Consider the following 20,680-nt stretch of genomic DNA (forward strand, 5'->3'; position numbering starts at 1 on the left):
GCCCACATTATAAAAAAAACATGCACATGTCACCTGCAGTGTTCAGGTACTAGATGATAGCCATGTCACGCACAGATTCTTCAGTGATGTAGGCCTCACACCACTGGGAACCAGGAAGGGAGATGAAGTTATCAAGGATAAAGAGGAATTAATGTCTCCTGGATGGAACACTTTGGAGAAGAACTCATCGGTGGCTCTGCAATTGATGTGAACACCCTTGATCCTGTACCCCGCAGCCTCTGGTTCAGCTTTGCCATCTCTCCTAACCATTAAGATGTTAAAATGGGAGCATCCCAACTACAAAAACAACACTGCCTCAGGAGCAGGTACTATCTCCATTGAAGTTTTAAAGCATGACTGAGGAGAACTGTTTGGTCATGAATCCATCATTTCATCATTCACCTCTGCAAAGAGGATGATATATCAGAGCACCCAAAATGTGGCAGTCATGATAATCTTCAGGAAAATAGTTGAAGAGAACGTTCAGTTGCTGTATGGATTCTGTCCAATGTGGACTTGATCTTCGAGCATGATGACGCCATGAGAAATGCAGGAAGGCACACCAGACCCTACACGTTCTTTCTTGACTTCATTTATGTCTTTGACTCCATCAACCAGTGAGATTATGTGCATCTACTCATTTTCAGTTGCCTATGAAAATGTATATTTATTTTGTGCTTTCTTTATGATGTTATTCATGCCATGATTTTATCTAATGGATCTATAAAACTGAAAAACAGTTCGAAACAAGACTGCTTCATTATTCTCACACAAGCCTGCATTTCACCTCTGACCAACTTCCTGAGGAAGTGCGGTTGATCGACAGAAATAATGGAAAGTTGTTTACCCTATGATGACTGCTTCGGATCTCAGGATCTCAGGTTTGTCAGTTGTTCATTTGATGCATTCTGAGGTCGGATATCGAGCCATTAATGTTTTGTATCATATGAGAGGATGGTCTGTGTGCTCAACATCTGCAAGACGAAGGACCTCTATCAATCTGGTCCACTGTACAACACCGGTGAGATGTTTAAAAACTTCCCTTACCAGCCACCAGTGATGATAAAACTCGCCTTCACCGATAATTTGCCAGCACAGCCTTCGATGAGCAAGGAAAAGGGTATTTAAGGGTCAAGTGTGTGACTTGGCACAAACCCAAGGTCCACTGAGTAAGCAATGATCAGTTACCCCTTTTATGCCTCAGAGACCTAAGCTTCTGAGCCATTCTGCGGTTATTTCAAGGTGCTCTGCAAAATCCTTCAAATTAACTGGAAGGAAAAGTGAACTGGCACCAATATCCCCTGCAATGAGATCCAAATTACCTTCAGCAAGCACTTTTGGGCAGGCCAAGGCATTTACATAACTAAAACTAAACTACCAAAACTGACACTTCCCTTGGAGTACTGTCGTGGTTACCTCATTCTCAGATTTTTACCTGAATGGAAGTACCAAAATCATTTAAAATTTCTTCAGATTAGATGTTCTAGCAAAGTAAACAATTTCTCTCTGATTGCCTACTCTTAGTGTTTTTTTTCTTTTTTCAGGAAATGTGTAGGCATCGGAGATCCCCTCGGATCGTAAGGAGCATCCCGGAAATACATTTAGATATAACGTTGTCACCTAATCATGATAGAAGTAGCAGAGACTGGGAGAATGATGAAATCACAAAAAGTCTTGAATGTATGAAAGTGATTCCAGCAGATGATGGTGGAATTCATGTTTTTGCGGATCAAGGTGGTAGAGCTGTAATCCACAGAGCTGACAGTGATATTGAGGTGAGATGTAAATATGATCAATTATATTTGAGTTTCATCTATTTTTTCATTTTAAGTTCATAGTTTGTGAATGCTAGATCAGTGTAATTTTGAAGCAATCTTGTGTAATTTTTCCTCATAGAGGAGACCTGTTAGTAAAAATGTAGAGATTGTCACAGACGGGAAAAAGCCTAAACTGTAGTTTCCCAATGAAAATTTGCTGCTTTTATATATCTGTTGATCTTTAGCCACAGCTGAATGGCACCCTCCTATGTGTCAAAGAAATTTTAGAAACAAATCTGCAAAGAGATTTGGTCCCGTTTTTCTGTTGTCCATTTTCACCGTCTACAATCTAGGAAGAAGAGAATAAAGTAGTTATGAAGGAGGATAGGACTATCCCACAAAGTAAAATCTTAATTGGGGCAAGACTGAGTTTGGAGGCATTGGGGATGGGTGCTTGCAGAGGTCGATTAGGGGTTACTAGTAAGGAGACTGTTCATAAGGGGGAGGCGTTCAAAAGTGAGTTAGCAAAAGTGCTGGGTAAGCGGGTTCCTGTTCGGGTGAAGGGCAGGGCTGGCTAGTTTAGGGATCCCTGCTTGTTGAGAAATGTTGAGGCTCTGGCCAGAAAAGAGACGTCAGAATTGGGCTATTGGGATTAAGAGAATCCCTCTTCAACTTAAGAAGTCTAGGAGTATACATAAGAAGGCAATCAGGAAGACGTTCGTTCGCTCGTGTGTCAGACGATGTAGCTCGCTGTTGGCTTCTGTCGTCGTCCAACATGTTGACAGAATTGTTGCCCGATGCGTCACAGAGTGCATTGCGTCGTTGCTTCCAGGGATCGCCACGAGGTGGCTTCTGTCATGACCCCCAATCAGGAAGACGAAATGAGAACATAATATGGAGCTGGCAGATAGACAAAGGAAAATCCCAATAAATTCTACAGGTATATTAAAAGCAAAAGGGTAGCTAGGGAAATATTAGGTTTGTGTAAATGACAAGAGATGGAGGAAATATTAAGTGTTTAAGAAAGAACTGCAATGCTGGAAAAAAAATCAAAGGTAGGTAGACAAAAATGCTGGAGAAACTCAGCGTAACATCTAGGTGAGTTTCTCTAGCATTTTTGTCTACCGAGGAAATATTAAGTGATACTTTCCATCTGATTTTTACTGAGAAGATCATGGGAGCTAAGGAATTGAGACATGAGACTGCAGTTGTACAGGGTCTTGGTGAGACCACACCTGGAGTATTGTGTACAGTTTTGGTCTCCAAATCTGAGGAAGGACATTATTGCCATAGAGGGAGTACAGAGAAGGTTCACCAGACTGATTCCTGGGATGTCAGGACTGTCTTATGGAGAAAGACTGGATAGACTTGGTTTATACTCTCTAGAATTTAGGAGATTGAGAGGGGATCTTATAGAAACTTACAAAATTCTTAAGATGTTGGACAGGCTAGATGCAGGAAGATTGTTCCCGAGGGTAGGGAAGTCCAGGACAAGGGGTCACAGCTGCAGGATAAAGGGGAAATCCTTTAAAACCAAGATGAGAAGAACTTTTTTCACACAGAGAGTGGTGAATCTCTGGAACTCTCTGCCACAGAGGGTAGTTGAGGCCAGTTCATTGGCTATATTTAAGAGGGAGTTAGATGTGGCCCTTGTGGCTAAGGGGATCAGGGGGTATGGAGAGAAGGCAGGTACGGGATACTGAGTTGGATGATCAGCCATGATCATATTGAATGGCGGTGCAGGCTCGAAGGGCCGAATGGCCTACTCCTGCACCTAATTTCTATGTTTCTATGTTGTTGTGGTGTCTTTCATCGTATACAAATCACCAAGCAGAAGGTATTGGTGCTTTTAAAGCACATTAGGGTGGATAAATCTTCATGGTCTAACCAAGTACATCTTTTAATTGTTCAGATGTTCTAGAAGACTGGAGGGTGGCTCAAGTTTTAACTTTATTTAAGAAGGTCAGCAAAGACAAGTCAGGGAACTACAGGCAGTTGAGCTGATATCATTGGTGGAAAAATTACTGGAAAGGTTCTTAGGGACAGGAGCTACCTATGCACAATAGGATATGCACATGGATATGCACAAACTGAATAGGATAGTCAACATGGCTTTGTGAAATAGTGTCTCAAAAATCACCATGGCGATTGATGAGGGCAGGGCAGTGGACATTATATGGATTTTAGAAAGGCCTTTGACAAGGTCCTGCATGATCGGCTACTTTGGAAAATTGAATGGAATTCAAGGTGAGCAAGCCAACTGGATTCAATACTGGCTTGGAGGAAAGAGCCAAAGGCTCACTGTGGAGGGTTGTTTTTCTAATTAGAGGCCTGTGACCAGTGGAGAGTTGCAGGGGTCAATGCTAGGTCCACTGTTTGTATTCAGTAATGATTTGAATGATAATGTGATTAATATTGTTTTTAAGATTTGCAGATGACACCATAATAGATGGTACGATCGAAGTGAGGAAGGTTATTCAAGTTACTTCAGGATCTATATCAGCTGGGAAGGTGGGCCAAATAATGGCAAATGGAATGACAAATGAATTAATTACACTTTGGTATGTCAAACCAGGGCAGGGCTGGAGAGGTTGCAGAATGGAGAGATCGGGGAATACAGGCGCACAGTCAGGTGGATAGTGTGGTGATGAAGATGTTTGGCAAAAGAGATTCCCGGGCTGGTGGGTGTGAGTTATAGGGAGAGGTTGGATGTGCTATGACTTTTTTCCATTGGAGCAAAAGAGACTGAGGTGTACAAGATTATGAGGAACACTGATAAGGTGAATGCTCATTCTAGGGGAGAGAATTATAGAACTAGAGAGCATGGCTTAATATGAGAGGAGAGATTTTAGAAAGACCTCAGGGACAACTTTTTCATTCAGAAGCTTATCCACATCTAGAAAGAGCTGCCATTGGAAACTGTAGAAGTGGATACAATTACAACCTTTAAAATACGTTTTGGCAGATATGTGGATAGGATGGATTTAGAGGAACGTGGGCCAACTGCAGACAAATAGGATTAGCCCAATATACCAAATTGATCAGCATAGACAAATGGGCTGAAGGGCCTGTCTCTCTGTTGCACAGTTCTATGACTAATACTTTAAAAGCAAATTGTTGGAAATATTGCTGTTATTATTTCTCATTTTCGGTGACTGCTGTATTTTGCTTTTGGGAAGAAAGGAAGATTTGTGTTTCCTTGGCCACTGATAATTTGCTGATGGTTGATATTAATTATTAGGAGGTTCTTAAGATAGGTTTTCCTTGCCTCTTCCCCTCTCCTCCCACCCCCACACACAAAATACACACGCACCTCTATTCATGCGATATCTTGCATTCTGTTATTTTTGTTGTCCTGGCAGAACTGCTGTGACAAGAGCTAGACGTCCTGATTTGCTATATCATGGACAGATGATAGAATTTTTTAGCACAGCACTGTTATTGTACAATTTTCTACAGTGGAGCAGCAATTGAAAAACATGCTACAATGGTGCAGTTTGTCTTCTGGTGGCATGTGAAAGCTACTGCAATTGAGATTAGAACATCAACAAAAAAAATGAATAGATTGTTTCTTAAATGCATTTTTCTTATTCCAGGGTTGTAATATTGATTATTTGATAGCACAAAAATAATATAGTGAGTTTGGACTTTAGAAATACAGCGTAGAAACAGGCCCTTTGGCCCACCAAATCCGCACTGACCAGCGATCACCCATAGGCTAATCTGTACACACTAGGGACAATTGTAAAACTTGCCAAAACCAATTAACCTACAAACCTGTACGTTTTTAGAATGTGGGAGAAAACAGGAGTACCTGGAGAAAACCCACGTGGTCACAGGGATAACATACAAACATCATACAGAACGGATCGAACCCAGGTCTCTGGAGCTGTGAGGCAGCAAGTCTACCATCAATCAATTTTTGTGTTCCATAAAATATATAGGCCATTTTGACTTTGTTTTTTAGACTCTACGCACTAAGGTTTCTACGCCCACCAGGCTTTCCACTGAAAAATTCAGAAAACGTAAGGTAAGCTGACTTGAAGTTTTTCTTCTGACAGGTATTCAATTTCCAATATATTTTTGCACTTGGAGATCTTTGCAGGGGGTGGAAAAAAAATGGATAGCGTTCTTTTCAGAATATCTTTGAAAGGAGTTCAAAACGAATAATCTGTCGGGTTGAGGAGTCTTACCATATGCATTTGACTGAGCAATATTGGGTCACTTCTTAAGTTTATAATTTGCTTTCGATTAATGCCACAATCTTTGAGATGCTGTCCTTAGCATTCCAAACTACAACAATCTTTAATCATGTTTTGCCTGTTTCAATCTGTTCTTCTTTCTCTTTTATACAATATCTTTTTGTTACATATGGACTAAAACGTAATGAATATTTCTCAAAGCTCCACCATTAATGACCCGTGACTTTCATTCAAATTGTTTCTTTAGAAATAATAATTTAGATTTTTTTTTGCTTTAAAGCAACCAAAATAAAAGTTAGGGAATTGTCTGTTTAAATTAATTCTGCATGATTAAACATTCACAGTTTATTGAATGGTTATATATTAAATTCTATTTTTGTCAGGGATTGCAGCCAGACCCTATATTAAAGTTAAAGAAGATTATTGGATATGGAGGATGTACAGTGAAATGTGTAAGTGTGTTCTAAATCCAGAGCTGTACTTAAGGTGTCTCTTAATCTTGTTCCCTACCCTTTGCCTTTCACTTACTTTTTTGGCCAGATAGATTGCTGTGAAACTTCATCTCAATTCCATAATCTGTTGACAGAAGATTCACAAAGTCTACAATGCTTTTTCAGCAACAGCTATACCAAATTAATTGTGAGAATAGTCAATGTTTAGGTGTGTGCCCTATGAAAAGGTAGACGTGATTGATTCTGGGGTGTAGATTTGTACATTGTGGTTGTTGTATCTAGAAGTCTCTATTTCAACCGGTCAGAAAGGCAAAAGTTACTGATAAAATATTGCTACTTCTAACAGAGTAATTATGTATTGATTTTGTAAGGCGTTTCCAGAAAATTTGAAGTAGATGTCTGAAAAGAGATGATTCATATATATACCATTGTTAACATAGATTCAGCTGAGGTCAGAAAGTCATTACCTTTATGAGAAATTGAGACTGGCATTTAAATGTGGATTCATGTAGATGGTCAAAAAGGTCTGTAGGACTCATTTTTGTGCTGTACCACTATGATTTTGCAGTGACCATTATTGCCAATTGACTAAAATTACTGAATGTTCAAATTTAATATTTTTGGTGGTTTTAGTGATCAAACCAGTTCAATTGCCTCACAGGAAGTGCAAACAAAACATTTTGGTAATGATTGTGGAATAGATCTTATAAAGTTCTTCATTTTTCAGGCTGCATGGACTAAGTCTGGATCAGCTGTGGCCTATCCCTGTCATGCCATTGTTGTAGTGATGGAAATTGATACAGGACAACAGAGATTTTTTATTGGACACACAGATAAGGTAGTAGTGATGCATTTATTGTTTTTAATTACTGTATGTTGCATTAAGAAATCTTTTGAAATACATTATTTAGGTCAGTGCTTTGTCAAAAGGTGTTTGATACCTGTAACCAACATTTACAGTTCTGGATTAACCAAGATTCGATTGAGAGAGCAGGTAGATAATTGTTTCTGCCCCTCCTAAGCGTTGTATTTTTATAACTTGCAATTTGATACACCATGGTTGAAAATCCATAAACATTTGAACTTTATAACATAGGCGTTACAGTGCATTCAGAAAGTATTCGGACCCCTTCACCTTTTCCACATTTTGTTACGTCACAGCCTTAGTCTAAAAATGGATTAAATTCATTTTTGTGTATCATCCATCTACACACTATACCCCATATTGAAAAAGCAAAAACAGGTGTTTAGAAATTTTTGTAAAGTAGTTAAAAATAAATAACTTAAATATTACATTTACATAAGTATTCAGACCCTTCACTCAGTACTTTGTTGAGGCACCTTTGGCAGCAATTACAGCCTCAAGTCTTCTTGGGTATGATGCTACAAGCTTGGCACACCATTATTTGGGTAATTTCTCCCATTCTTCTCCGCAGATCTTCTCAAGCTCTGTCAGGTTGGATGGGGGGTGTCAATGCACAGCTATTTTCAGGTCCCTCCAGAGATGTTCTATCGGGTTCAAGTCCGGGTTCTGGCTGGGCCACTCAAGGACATTCACAGGCTTGTCATGAAGCCACTCCTGTGTTGTATTGGCTGTGTGCTTAGGGGCATTGTACTGTTGGAAGGAGAACCTCTGCCCCAGTCTGAGGTCCTGAATGCTCAGGAGCAGGTTTTTATCAAGGATCTCTCTGTACTTTGCTCCGTTCATCTTTCCCTCGTTCGTGACTAGTCTCCCAGTTCCTGCCGCTGAAAAACATCCCCACAGCATGATGCTGTCACCACCATGCTTCACTGTTGGTACGGTATTGGCCAGGTGATGAGCGGTGCCTGTTTTCCTCCAGACGTGATACTTGGCATTCAAGCCAAAGTGTTCAATCTTGGTTTCATCAGACCAGAGAATCATGTTTAGGAGCCTTTTGGCAAACTCCAAGCGGGCTGTCATGTGTCTTTTACTGAGGAGTGGCTTCAATCTGGCCACTCTACCATAAAGACCTGAATGGTGGAGTGTTGCAGATATAGTTGTCCTTCTGGAATTTTCTCCCATCTCCACAGAGGAACTCTGGAGCTCTATCAGAGTGACCATCGGGTTCTTGGTCACCACCCTGACCACGGCCTTTTTCTCTCGATTGATCAGTTTGGCCGGGTGGCCAGCTCTAAGAAGAGACGTGGTGGTTTCAAAGTTCTTCCATTTAAGAATGATGGAGGCCACTGTGCTCTTCGGGACCTGCAATGCTGCAGAAATTGTTTTATACCCTTCCCCAGATCTGTGTCTCGACACAATCCTGTCTCGGAGGTCTACGGACAATCCTTTCGTCTTCATGGCTTGGTTTTTGTTCTGACATGCACTGTCAACTGCGGGACCTTATATAGACAGGTGTGTGCCTTTCCAAATCATGCACAATCAATTTAATTTACCACTTGTAGACTCCAATCTACTTGTAGAAACATCTCAAGGATAAACAATGGAAACAGGATGCACCAAAGCTCAATTCTGAGTGTCACGGCCAAGGGTCTGAATACTTATCTAAATGTGATATTTCAGTTATTTATTTTTAATTACTTTGCAAATATTTCTAAACACCTGTTTTTGCTTTTATATTATGAGGTATTGTGTGTAGATTGATGATAAAACAAATGAATTTAATCCATTTTAGAATAAGGCTGTAACGTAACAAAATGTGGAAAAAGTGAAGGGGTCTGAATACTTTCTGGATGCACTGTAAATGGACCTAATCTGGCAGTCATATATACACTAATACCTTGCTTCATGTATAGATGGAATTCCAGGAACTAAAGTATTAAGTATATCAAGGGAGATGCAAGATTGGCAGCACCACTATGACAGGACCTGTAGACCTGTGCTTTCTCCACTGAATGCCTAAACCTCGTGTAAATCCTTGTTGCCGTTATGCAGGAACTGGGTGACTTTGGCCTTAGTGGCAGGATCCTACTGCAAGGTCCTGCCCTCCCCATTGCTATGCAAGGAACCCGAGTGCCTGTAAGCTGGCTCACTATAAAAGTCCCTCAACAATGGTCTATATCCACCATGTCAGCCAGAGTGAGCCGTGAGCCCCACAAGGCAGTGATGAGCGGCTTTCCCTCTTGGGCTCAGTGTGTATAAGGCTGCCTGCGAGGTTGGTGCTGGGCAGGCACACTTTTCCACATTGAGTCATAGAGTGTAGGAATCTGCACCAGGTCTCCAGAGAAGCAATAGAGGGGGATAAGGATTCATGCCAGATTCTCAGGTCAGTAGTGTGCACGACCAAGCTGATGCAAGGGCAATGTACCTGAGAATAAAGGTGGAGAACCAAGAGCGCCATGTTGAATCGGTGCCCTTCGGCGGAATGCATTTTAAGTGCTGTGCAGTTAAAACGCGCTTTCTCTTATGTCTGCTTTACACTAGGTATCTGCCTTGTCCTTTAATGGCAGCACAACACTACTAGCATCTGCACAAACTGGAAATGTAAGTCTGATCAGAGTTTGGAATTTCAACCAAGGGAACTGCCTCGCAATGTTTAAAACCCATGTGCATTCAGTATCTTCCCTCAGGTAAGGATGAGCTGCACTATTGCTTTCTTATTCCTCCTTTGGTTGGTATAACAAAGATGAACTAAGTGGTTAAAGAAACGTTTGTCCTTCCACAAATCCTAATGGGCAAAGATTATGTGCAGAAGTAACACGTATCGAACTTTAATGTTTTCATGTATTAATTATTAAAGATCAAATTAGATAATAGCGTATGAAATATCGCAGATCTTTATTTGTTTTTATGATTTCTATCTTTAGATTCAGATTACTTTATTGTCATATGCAACAGGTGCAATGCACTTCCTTGTTTGCAGGAAGCTTCTAGAATAAATACATTATACATGATAATGATAGAAACAGCAATTAACACAACTATGAATACAAATTAGCAGAATATGTAAAGATTATGGTGCAATCTGAAATAGTACAAAACAAATACTAAATTGTAATTATGGAATAATTGAATTAGGTAGAATTAAGAGTATATGGCGGCAACTCCAGGAAGGGAATATGAAAGAAGTGAGTGTTCAGGAGTCTGGTAGCCATGTGGAAGAAGCTGTTCTTCAGTTTGGATATCCAGGCTTTCTTCTCCCAGAAGGCAGAAAAAAGAAAAAGGAGTGGCCAGGTTGGCAAGCATCCGTGATGATACCTCCAGCCTTCTTAATGCAATGCACTATGACGATGGACTGGGTGGAAGGAAGTGACAAGCCTGTTGATGGACAGAGCAATATTTGCCACTGAATGAATGCTTCAGGCGGTTAAGAGAAGAGCAGTTGCTATACTGGGTTGAGATGTATCCTGTCACAATACATTCTGCAACCGAAGCATCTAGAAATTCAAGAGAATCCTTGTGAACATGCCAAATCTCAGATGCTAAGAAAATAAATATGCTGATGAGCTTTCTTGATCACCGCATCACTGTGAAGGGACCAATTGGATTACTGGTGATATGGATGGCAGCTCCATTGAAGAGTTCAGGGTTGTGTTTATCTTTCCCGCTTCTTTAGATCAACTCTTTATCTTTTGCCTTTCTGAGGTTAAAGGCTACGTTGCTGTTCTGACACTGTGATGTAAGGTTCCCAATCTCATTCCTGTACTTTTCATTCCTGCAGCCGGAATGTTTACAATAAGAAATTTAATTAACATCGTAAAATGTATTAAAGCAGACATTTAAATGTATTTTAAACTTTCTGCATTCCTCCATTTCTGTTCTTATGCTGGGAAACGTATTATATTAATGGTTTTTCAATATTTGTCCAACCATCAATTTTATTGTATGAATAATTTAAATTAAGGTTCAAGACATCAATAATGATATTCCTGTGTTTGGTTACAGCATACATACACAGTATGTAGCAAATATTAATCACTATAACGGAACTCTGCTGCTCCAACGTTACAGTGGAATTACTTTGAATTTGTTTACTTGTTGGAATAATTAAATGTAATGGTTCTCAGTTGTAATGAATGGTTCAGATAAAAGGAAAGTAAAATAATATTTATTTTCCTTTAGCTTTTCATTCAACGGGGGAGTACTCTGCAGTGTGATGGTCATGGCAAAACTGTAAGTACTTCCAAAATTTGTATGGACAACCTCGATCATATATATATACTGATAAATCTAAATCACTAATTGCAATATGAATGGTGCAACCATGCAACACTGAACATTAATATCAAGAGTCAAGAGTCAAGAGTCAATTTAATTGTCATTTGGACCCCTAGAGGTCCAAACGAAATGCCGTTTCTGCAGCCATACATTACACACAAATAGACCCAGACACAACATAATTACAATTTTACATAAACATCCATCACATAGCTGTGATGGAAGGCCAAAAAAAACTTATCTCTCCACTGCACTCTCCCCCCCCCCCGATGTCAGAGTCAAAGTCAAAGCCCTTATATAATATATAAAACACTGGATATAATGACATTAGAGCAAGTGAAAGCCAGTAAACCCTACATCTGAGTTTAAGAAATGTTTATTAGCTCGTCGTGAGGCAAGGCTCTGTTATCAGAATATGGCAATTAAACTTTTTTTTAAAGTAAAATATATTTTAAATAGTACTTTAAAAAAAAAAAGTAATTTTGCATTAAAATTTCATTGGAACGCTTGTTTGAATGGATGAATGAATAAGTTTATTGGCCAAGTATGTACACATACAAGGAATTTCTCTTGGTGCTCTGCTCGCAAGTAACAACACGCACGACATACAGTAACAATTAAGAATGACACATAAAACATTAATAATAAAACATTAGTTTAAACATGAGAATGAAATAAAATACCACGGCAAAAGGAGGCGACAGACTTTTGGTTATTGAGTAGAGCTACTGCTCTTGGTAAAAAACTGTTTTTATGTCTGACTGTGGCGGCTTTGACAGTCTCCTTTCAGAGGGAAGTGATTCAAAGAGTTTGTGGCCAGGGTGAGAGGGGTCAGAGATGATCTTATCTGCAAATAATAGTATTAAGTTAATTCTTACAATTATTGAAGTAAAATGAAAAAATGATTGGTCAAAGCTCTTCGGTCTAGTTACCTTTCTCTATTGTTTGATTTGAGCATTTATTGCTTAATAAGTTTTCAAACTGTCTGAAGAACTGGAATATACAAAGAATGTTGATCATGATTCTTGAATAATTTTACTTTTTCAAGATTTTCTTATTCTGTAAGCTTTTTCTAGATTTTAAGGCATAGATGACCAATGTCTCTTAAATGTTATGATAGTACCTGCCTCAACTACCTCCTCCGGCAGCTCATTCCATATTCCCACCGCCCTTTGTGCAGTAAAGTTACGCCTCGGGTTCTAATTAAGTCTTTACCCATTCATTCATAGAAACATAGAAAATAGGTGCAGGAGTAGGCCATTCGCCCCTTCGAGCCTGCACCGCCATTCAATATGATCATGGCTGATCATCCAACTCAGTATCCTGTTCCTGCCTTCTCTCCATACCCACTGATCCCTTTAGCCACAAGGGCCACATCTAACTCTCTCTTAAATATAGCCAATGAACTGGCCTCAACTACCTTCTGTGGCAGAGAATTCCAGAGATTCACCACTCTCTGTGTGAAAAAGGTTTTCCTCATCTCGGTCCTAAAAGATTTCCCCCTTATCCTTAAACTGTGACCCCTTGTTCTGGACTTCCCCAACATCGGGAACAATCTTCCTGCATCAAGCCTGTCCAACCCCTTAAGAATTTAGTAAGTTTCTATAAGATCCCCCCTCAATCTTCTAAATTCTAGAGAGTACAAACCGAGTCTATCCAGTCTTTCTTCATATGAAAGTCCTGACATCCCAGGAATCAGTCTGGTGAACCTTCTCTGTACTCCCTCTATGGCAAGAATGTCTTTCCTCACATTAGGAGACCAAAACTGTACGCAATACTCCAGGTGTGGTCTCACCAAGACCCTGTACAACTGCAGTAGAACCTCCCTGCTCCTATACTCAAATCATTTTGCTATGAATGCTAACATACCATTCGCTTTCTTCACTGCCTGCTGCACCTGCATGCCTACTTTTAATGACTGGTGTACCATGACACCCAGGTCTCGTTGCATCTCCCCCTTTCCTAATCGGCCACCATTTAGATAATAATCTACTTTCCTGTTTTTGCCACCAAAGTGGATAACCTCACATTTATCCAAATTATACTGCATCTGCCATGCATTTGCCCACTCAACCAGCCTATCCAAGTCACCTTGCAGCCTCCTAGCATCCTCCTCACAGCTAACACTGCCCCCCCCCAGCTTTGTGTCATCCGCAAACTTGGAGATGTCGCATTCAATTCCCTTGTCCAAATCATTAATATATATCGTAAATAGCTGGGGTCCCAGAACTGAGCCTTGCGGTACCCCACTAGTCACTGCCTGCCATTGTGAAAAGGACCCGTTTACTCCTACTCTTTGCTTCCTGTCTGCCAACCAGTTCTCTATCCACATCAATACTGAACCCCCAATACCGTGTGCTTTAAGTTTGTATATACTAATCTCTTATGTGGGACCTTGTCGAAAGCCTTCTGAAAGTCCAGATATAACACATCCACTGGTTCTCCCTTATCCACTCTACTGGTTAAATCCTCGAAAAATTCTATAAGATTCGTCCGACATGATTTACCCTTCATAAATCCATGCTGACTTTGTCCAATGACTTCACCACTTTCCAAATGTGCTGCTATCCCATCTTTAATAACTGATTCTAGCAGTTTCCCCACTACCGACGTTAGACTAACTGGTCTGTAATTCCCCGTTTTCTCTCTCCCTCCCTTTTTAAAAAGTAGTGTTACATTAGCTACCCTCCAATCCTCAGGAACTACTCCAGAATCTAACGAGTTTTGAAAAATTATCACTAATGCATCCACTATTTCTGGGGCTACTTCCTTAAGTACTCTGGGATGCAGCCTATCTGGCCCTGGGGATTTATCGGCCTTTAATCCATTCAATTTACCTAACACCACTTCCTGGCTAACCTGGATTTCACTCAGTTCCTCCATCTCATTTGACCCCCGGCCCCCTGCTATTTCCGGCAGATTTTTTGTCTTCCTTAGTGAAGACAGAACCAAAGTAGTTATTCAATTGGTCTGCCATGTCCTTGTTCCCTATGATCAATTCACCCGTTTCTGACTGCAAGGGACCTACATTTGTTTTAACTAATCTTTCTCTTCACATATCTATAAAAGCTTTTGCAGTCAGTTTTTATGTCCCCTGCCAGTTTTCTTTCATAATCTATTTTCCCTTTCCTAATTAAGCCCTTTGTCCTCCTCTGCTGGTCTCTGAATTTCTCCCAGTCCTCTGGTAGGCTGCTTTTTCTGGCTAAATTGTACGCTTCATCTTTTGTTTTGATAGTATCCCTGATTTCCCTTGTTATCCACGGATGCACTACCTTCCCTGATTTATTATTTTGCCAAACTGGGATGAACAACTGTTGTAGTTCATCCATGCAGTCTTTAAATGCCTTCCATTGCATATCCACCGTCAACCCATTAAGAATCAATTGCCAGTCTATCTTGGCCAATTCACGTCTCATACCCTCAAAGTTACCTTTCTTTAAGTTCAGGACCCTTGTTTCTGAATTAACGATGTCACTCTCCATCCTAATGAAGAACTCAACCATATTATGGTCACTCTTGCCCATGGGGCCACGCACAACAAGACTGCTAACTAACCCTTCCTCATTACTCAATACCCAGTCTAGAATAGCCTGCTCTCTCGTTGGTTCCTCTACATGTTGGTTTAGAAAACTATCCCGCATACATTCCAAGAAATCCTCTTCCTCAGCACCCTTGCCAATTTGATTCACCCAATCTATATGTAGATTGAAGTCACCCATTATAACTGTTTTACCTTTGTTGCACGCATTTCTAATTTCCTGTTTGATGCCATCCCCAACTCCACTACTACTGTTAGGTGGCCTGTACACAACACCCACTAGCGTTTTCTGCCCCTTAGTGTTTCGCAGCTCTACCCATATCGATTCCACATCCTCCAAGCCAATGTCCTTCCTTTCTATTGCGTTAATCTGCTCTCTAACCAGCAACGCTACCCCACCTCCTTTCCCTTTCTGTCTATCCCTCCTGAATATTGAATATCCCTGGATGTTCAGCTCCCAGCCTTGGTCACCCTGGAGCCATGTCTCCGTGATCCCAACTATATCATAGTCATTAATAGCTATCTGCACATTCAACTCATCCACCTTATTACGAATGCTCCTTGCATTGAGACACAAAGCCTTCAGGCTTGTTTTTACAATACTGTTACTTCTTATACTATTATGCTGAAAAGTGGCCCTTTTTGATTTTTGTCCTGGATTTGCCGGCCTGCTACTTTTACTTTTCACCTTGCTACCTATTGCTTCTACCCTCATTTCACACCCCTCTGTCTCTAGGCTCACACATTTAAGAAACCCTTTCCCTTTAACTCCATCCTCCACTATCCCATTCGACACCCCACCCCCCTTATTCAGTTTAAAACCACCCGTGTAGCAGTGGCAAACCTGCCTGCCAGAATGCTGGTCCCACACCTGTTAAGATGCAATCCGTCCCTTTTGTGCAGTTCCCCCCCCCTTACCCCAAAACAGATCCCAGTGATCTAAGAATCTAAACCCCTGCCCCGTGCACCAGTTCTTCAGCCACACGTTCAGGTCCCATATCTCCCTGTTCCTGCTTTCGCCAGCACGAGGAACTGGAAGCAAACCGGAGATAACAACCCTGGAGGTCCTGCTTTTCAGCATTTTTCCGAGCTCTCTAAAGTCACGCTGCAGAATATTCATCCCTTTCTTTCCGACATCGTTTGTGCCGACATGCACTACCACTTCCGGATGTTCACCTTCGCCCTTAAGGATTTTCTGCACTCTGTCCGTGACATCCTGGATCCTGGCACCGGGAAGGCAGCACACCATCCTCGCATCCCGTCTGTTGCCGCAGAAACCCCTGTCCATACCTCTCACAATGGAGTCTCCCACTACAATGGCGTTGCCTGCCTTAGGCCTTTTTGGTTTTGGCTCAACAGCCCTATTCGCATTGCAAGCCAGTCCGCCGCTCAGTGTAAACACGTCTTCTGTCCCGACAGCTTCTAAGTGGGTGAACCTGTTCACAAGAGGTACCACACCCGGGGATGTTGGCATTCCATGCTGCCCTCCCTTTCTCACTGTCTCCCACCTTCTCTCTTCCAGTACCTTAGGTGTAACAATGTTACTGTAGGACTTGTCGAGGAACCACTCCGTTTCTCGGACGAACCGGAGGTCATCCACTTGCTTCTCCAGTTCCCCAACACTGTCCTTCAGGAGCTCTACCTGGATGCACTTCTTGCATTTGTAGCAGCCAGAGGCACCAGCGGTGTCCTTGACCTCCCACTTACTGCGAGCATCGCACTGAATCAGCTTGCCTGACATCTCCTTCTTTCGTCTCTACCTCTCAAGCGTATTGCGTGGTCTCCTCTCCGAAGACTCTCGAGCCAAGGACTCTCACTTTCCTCACAAGGCTGCTCACTCACTGCCGCTCCCTAAGAGCCGTCCTGCTTAAATTGACTGATAAATGGCCTGATTTACCAATTTACAAAACAAATTCCTCAGTTTTCAACTCACTGACTCACTTCTCTCCACCCACTCGGGCTAGAGCCAATCAGTCTGATCTCTTGCTAATCTCCTCCTGCTGTTGCTCCCAAATCTACAGCAGTTCATCATCGTAGAAAACATTAACGACGCAGTGGTGCTGGGTTCCGACGGGAACGGTGACAGGCGCACCACACATCTCTATCCTCTAGTTCCTGCGCACTTCCGCTGCTGGAAGTATAGGATTTTGGTGTGTGTGCTTTATCATCATTCCTTACAATGCCATGTACAACAGTGATTGCAACTTCTACCGAAGTGTGGATGGCCTTTGGCTCGCTAGAAGCTCATCCTCCCTTTGACAGGTCTTGTTTTTGGTCCTGCCAGGGGTCCACAGCCCCCTCCTCACCTGGCAAACCAGGTGGGGGAGATGGTTTAATTGCCGACTATCCAACCGTGGAGCAGGTAGCACAGGATTACAAAGTACCCGTGGCGGGGGAACTCCCTCCGACCTGAGCTCGGGGGTCGCGTAATTACCCCCTCACCGTAAACCTATGTCCTCTGGTTCTCAATTCCCCTACTGACGGGAAAAGATTACCTGATCTATTCCTCTCATGATGTTGTACACCTATACAAGATTGCCCCTCATCCTCCTGCCATCGAAGGAATATAGCCCTCGCCTGCTCATCCTCTCCCTATAGCTCAAGCGCATGCTTGTAAAGGGTCCGTCCCACTGCGGTGACATACACACACACGCGTGCACGCGCACACACACACACACACACACACACACGCACACGCACACCCCCCCCACAATACCACCACCACCGCCCATGTTTGGCAACCATCTTCACACCGAAGCGCGAGTGACAGAACAGATTGTTGTCTTTGGATCCCAGGCTGATTGGTGAGGCACGATCTTCCCCGTACAAGACTGTGCTGACTATCCCTAATCAACCCATGTCCATATAAATGCATGTATATTTTATACCTCAGAATACTCTGTAGTGACCTTTCGACCACAGATGTTAGGCTCGCTAGCCTCCCAGGCTTTTCTCTGCAGCCCTTCTTGATTTGAGGCACAGCATTTGTCACCCTCCAGTCTTCTGGCATCTCTCCCGTATTTAATGACGACCTAAATTTCAGCCAAGGCAACTGCAATTTCCTCTCTCCCTTCCCTGAGTATCCTTGGATATATCTGATCAGGCCCGGGAGATTTGTCTACCTTCGTACACGTCAGGACATTCAGCACCTCCTCGACCGTAAATACTGACTGCTCTCAAGCCACTTCCATTGACGGCCCAAGTTACCCGTTCTTCATGATTTTTCTCCACGTTAAAATCAGAGGAGAAATACTTATTGAGGACCTTGCCAATCTCTTATAGCTCACACAGAGTTGACTGAGGGGTCCCATTCTTTCTCTGGTTACACTTTTTCCCTTTACGTACTTATAAAATCTCTTGGGATTATCGTTAATATTATCAGTCAGAGCTATCTACTGTCCCCTTTTTGCCCAAAAGTATATCCCCAAAACTCCTCCAGGGATATACTTGATCCCAGATGCCTACACCTGCCCCGGGCTGCCACATTATTGTGGACCGGAGATCATGAATTTAAATCCACAACATCTAAGTAATCCAGTCTCAATGGGGAGACCGTCAAAACACCCCTATATCAGGTGCAATGTGTGCTACTGAAGAGATATAGAAAAAAGTATAAATTAGAATGAAAATTAAAACTGACAGTAGAGGGAATTACTCTTTGGTTTCAATAGTCAAAATAATGTACAAGCATTCAAAGTAGTTCACAAAATTACAGGATTTTTGTTTTTAGACGGTCGTGGTATGGAACACATCAAAGGTAAATCAGGATGGTGAAGTATTAGTGATGGCAAAAGCTCACACTGAAGTTGATATTCAGGTGATGAAAATAGCTGCTTTTGATGACACCAGGTAAGCAGATCTTGCTTTTATCTTGTGAAATTATGTATTTATTTCCCTTTATGATGTGGCGTTTATCTTTCTTTTCTACGATATAGTCTTGGCATGTTTCCTTGCATTTCCACCATAATGCATGTTGTTTATCATGCTTTCCAATTTACCTCTGTGTTCGAATAGATGTCAGCTCATGCCTTGGAAACAGTGATTATGAAGTACTTTTCAAACTAGTTTTTGTTTGAAAATTAAATGCACTTCAAGAATTTCAGCCCAGTAGAATTTTACTGATGCTGATTCATACAAGTGCTCTCCAATTGCATCTCTCATCTCAATCTTTCACTATATCTTTGTCCTCTTGTGTTTTATTGTCCAATTTCTTCTTTAAAATACTTTGGTATTGTGTTACCAAGTTTAACCACTCTGAGTAAAGCATGTTCTCTTTATTTCTCAGCTGGTTATTAAAAGCCTTTTACCATTTACTGTTCCCCAGCTTTACATTTCCCTCCAAGTGCAACTATTCTGTATACATCCTTATCGTCCGTTTCATTCAAAATTGGGGGGGAAAAAAACTCTTGTCCGGTCTCCTGTAAGTTCCACAAAAGAAAAAACATCTCCAATTTATTCTATCTTTCACAATGGCCAATATCTTTCAGTTCTTTGTGCAATCGTCCTTATTTTTATATCATAGTAGGTATGTTACAGTACTTACCTTCAGCGGCTCTGCAATTCTGCCACTGGCCATGTGCTCGATTTTGGCGCCTTTGAGGGGATGCGGGGTTAAAACGCGTTTTTTTCCTACCTTATCCTGGATTATATTTGGTAGGAGTGCAAGCTTTTGCTGAAGAATTGTTCCGACGGGCGTTCTGTGTATTTTTTTTAATCGCCCGACAAGTTCAGCGCTGGAGTAATATTAAAATCAGCTTCTAAAGCCATCAACGCTAACAACGGGGACGGATTTCACGTACGGGACAGGTAAAAGAAAGCCGTTTCTTTTATGTATAACAGTGCTCCTTAAGATGCCTTTAATTCACATTTTAAGTTGCGAAACTATGATTTTTTCCCCATACGAACCGGCAGTATTTTTCATGCCGATACGGGTTTAAATTCACTGCAACCACAACGTTCCAAATGATCGCGTTCCAGAAAAACCCTCTCGCAAGATGATTTAAATGACCATTAATCTACAGGTATTAAACGTTAAATTCCTTCCATTTGGCCTATAAATCCATGACAATGAGATTTAAAAATTATGTTACATTGTGAATTCTTGTGTGAATGTTATTTGGACACTTAGGCTATTTAAATATGTTAATCTATTCTAAAGAAATTGATAGATGTTTAGATCTAGTAATTGAATTTTGTAATTAGCTACAATTGGGTAACTAACTAATTATATGCTTTAATTTCAAGTCATCTAAGTAAGATTGTTTCATATTTGTTCCAGAATGCTTCAATCTAAAATAACTGAAAATTTCTTTCAGTTCTCTTAGTTTTTAAGAAAATTATGGGCTTTTGACTGTCCTCGATCACAGCTTTTGTGTTAAGTCAATGGAAAAGCAATAGGGAACAAGATGCTAATTTTCGAGTGTATATAACATGATTTGATTGATCTACCTTGTGTTTCAATACCTCATGTGATCTAACCTCTACATCATCCAGGATGTGGTTGTTTTATCGACTCTCGTTGGCTCGTTGTTTCGTTAAAATAAAACAATTCAAGCCAACTTACCGTCTCTGATTCGCCAAAATAGCCTCTTTTG

At 41.3% G+C, this 20,680-nt stretch overlaps 1 protein-coding gene across 1 annotated transcript in view; it reads left to right on the plus strand.

The window, feature by feature from the left end:
• wdr90 (WD repeat domain 90) overlaps positions 1-20,680 on the plus strand; it is a 101,871-nt gene that overhangs the window by 31,438 nt on the left and 49,753 nt on the right. Inside the window, 8 exon segments of the mRNA XM_055651822.1 lie at positions 1,545-1,775; positions 5,725-5,787; positions 6,343-6,411; positions 7,139-7,249; positions 9,815-9,960; positions 11,453-11,481; positions 11,484-11,503; positions 18,817-18,935. Of these exon segments, the coding sequence (XP_055507797.1) occupies positions 1,545-1,775; positions 5,725-5,787; positions 6,343-6,411; positions 7,139-7,249; positions 9,815-9,960; positions 11,453-11,481; positions 11,484-11,503; positions 18,817-18,935 (788 nt within the window).

This window comes from Leucoraja erinacea, chromosome 20 (genome assembly GCF_028641065.1).
Source record: "Leucoraja erinacea ecotype New England chromosome 20, Leri_hhj_1, whole genome shotgun sequence".
Taxonomy (NCBI): Eukaryota; Metazoa; Chordata; class Chondrichthyes; order Rajiformes; family Rajidae; genus Leucoraja; species Leucoraja erinaceus.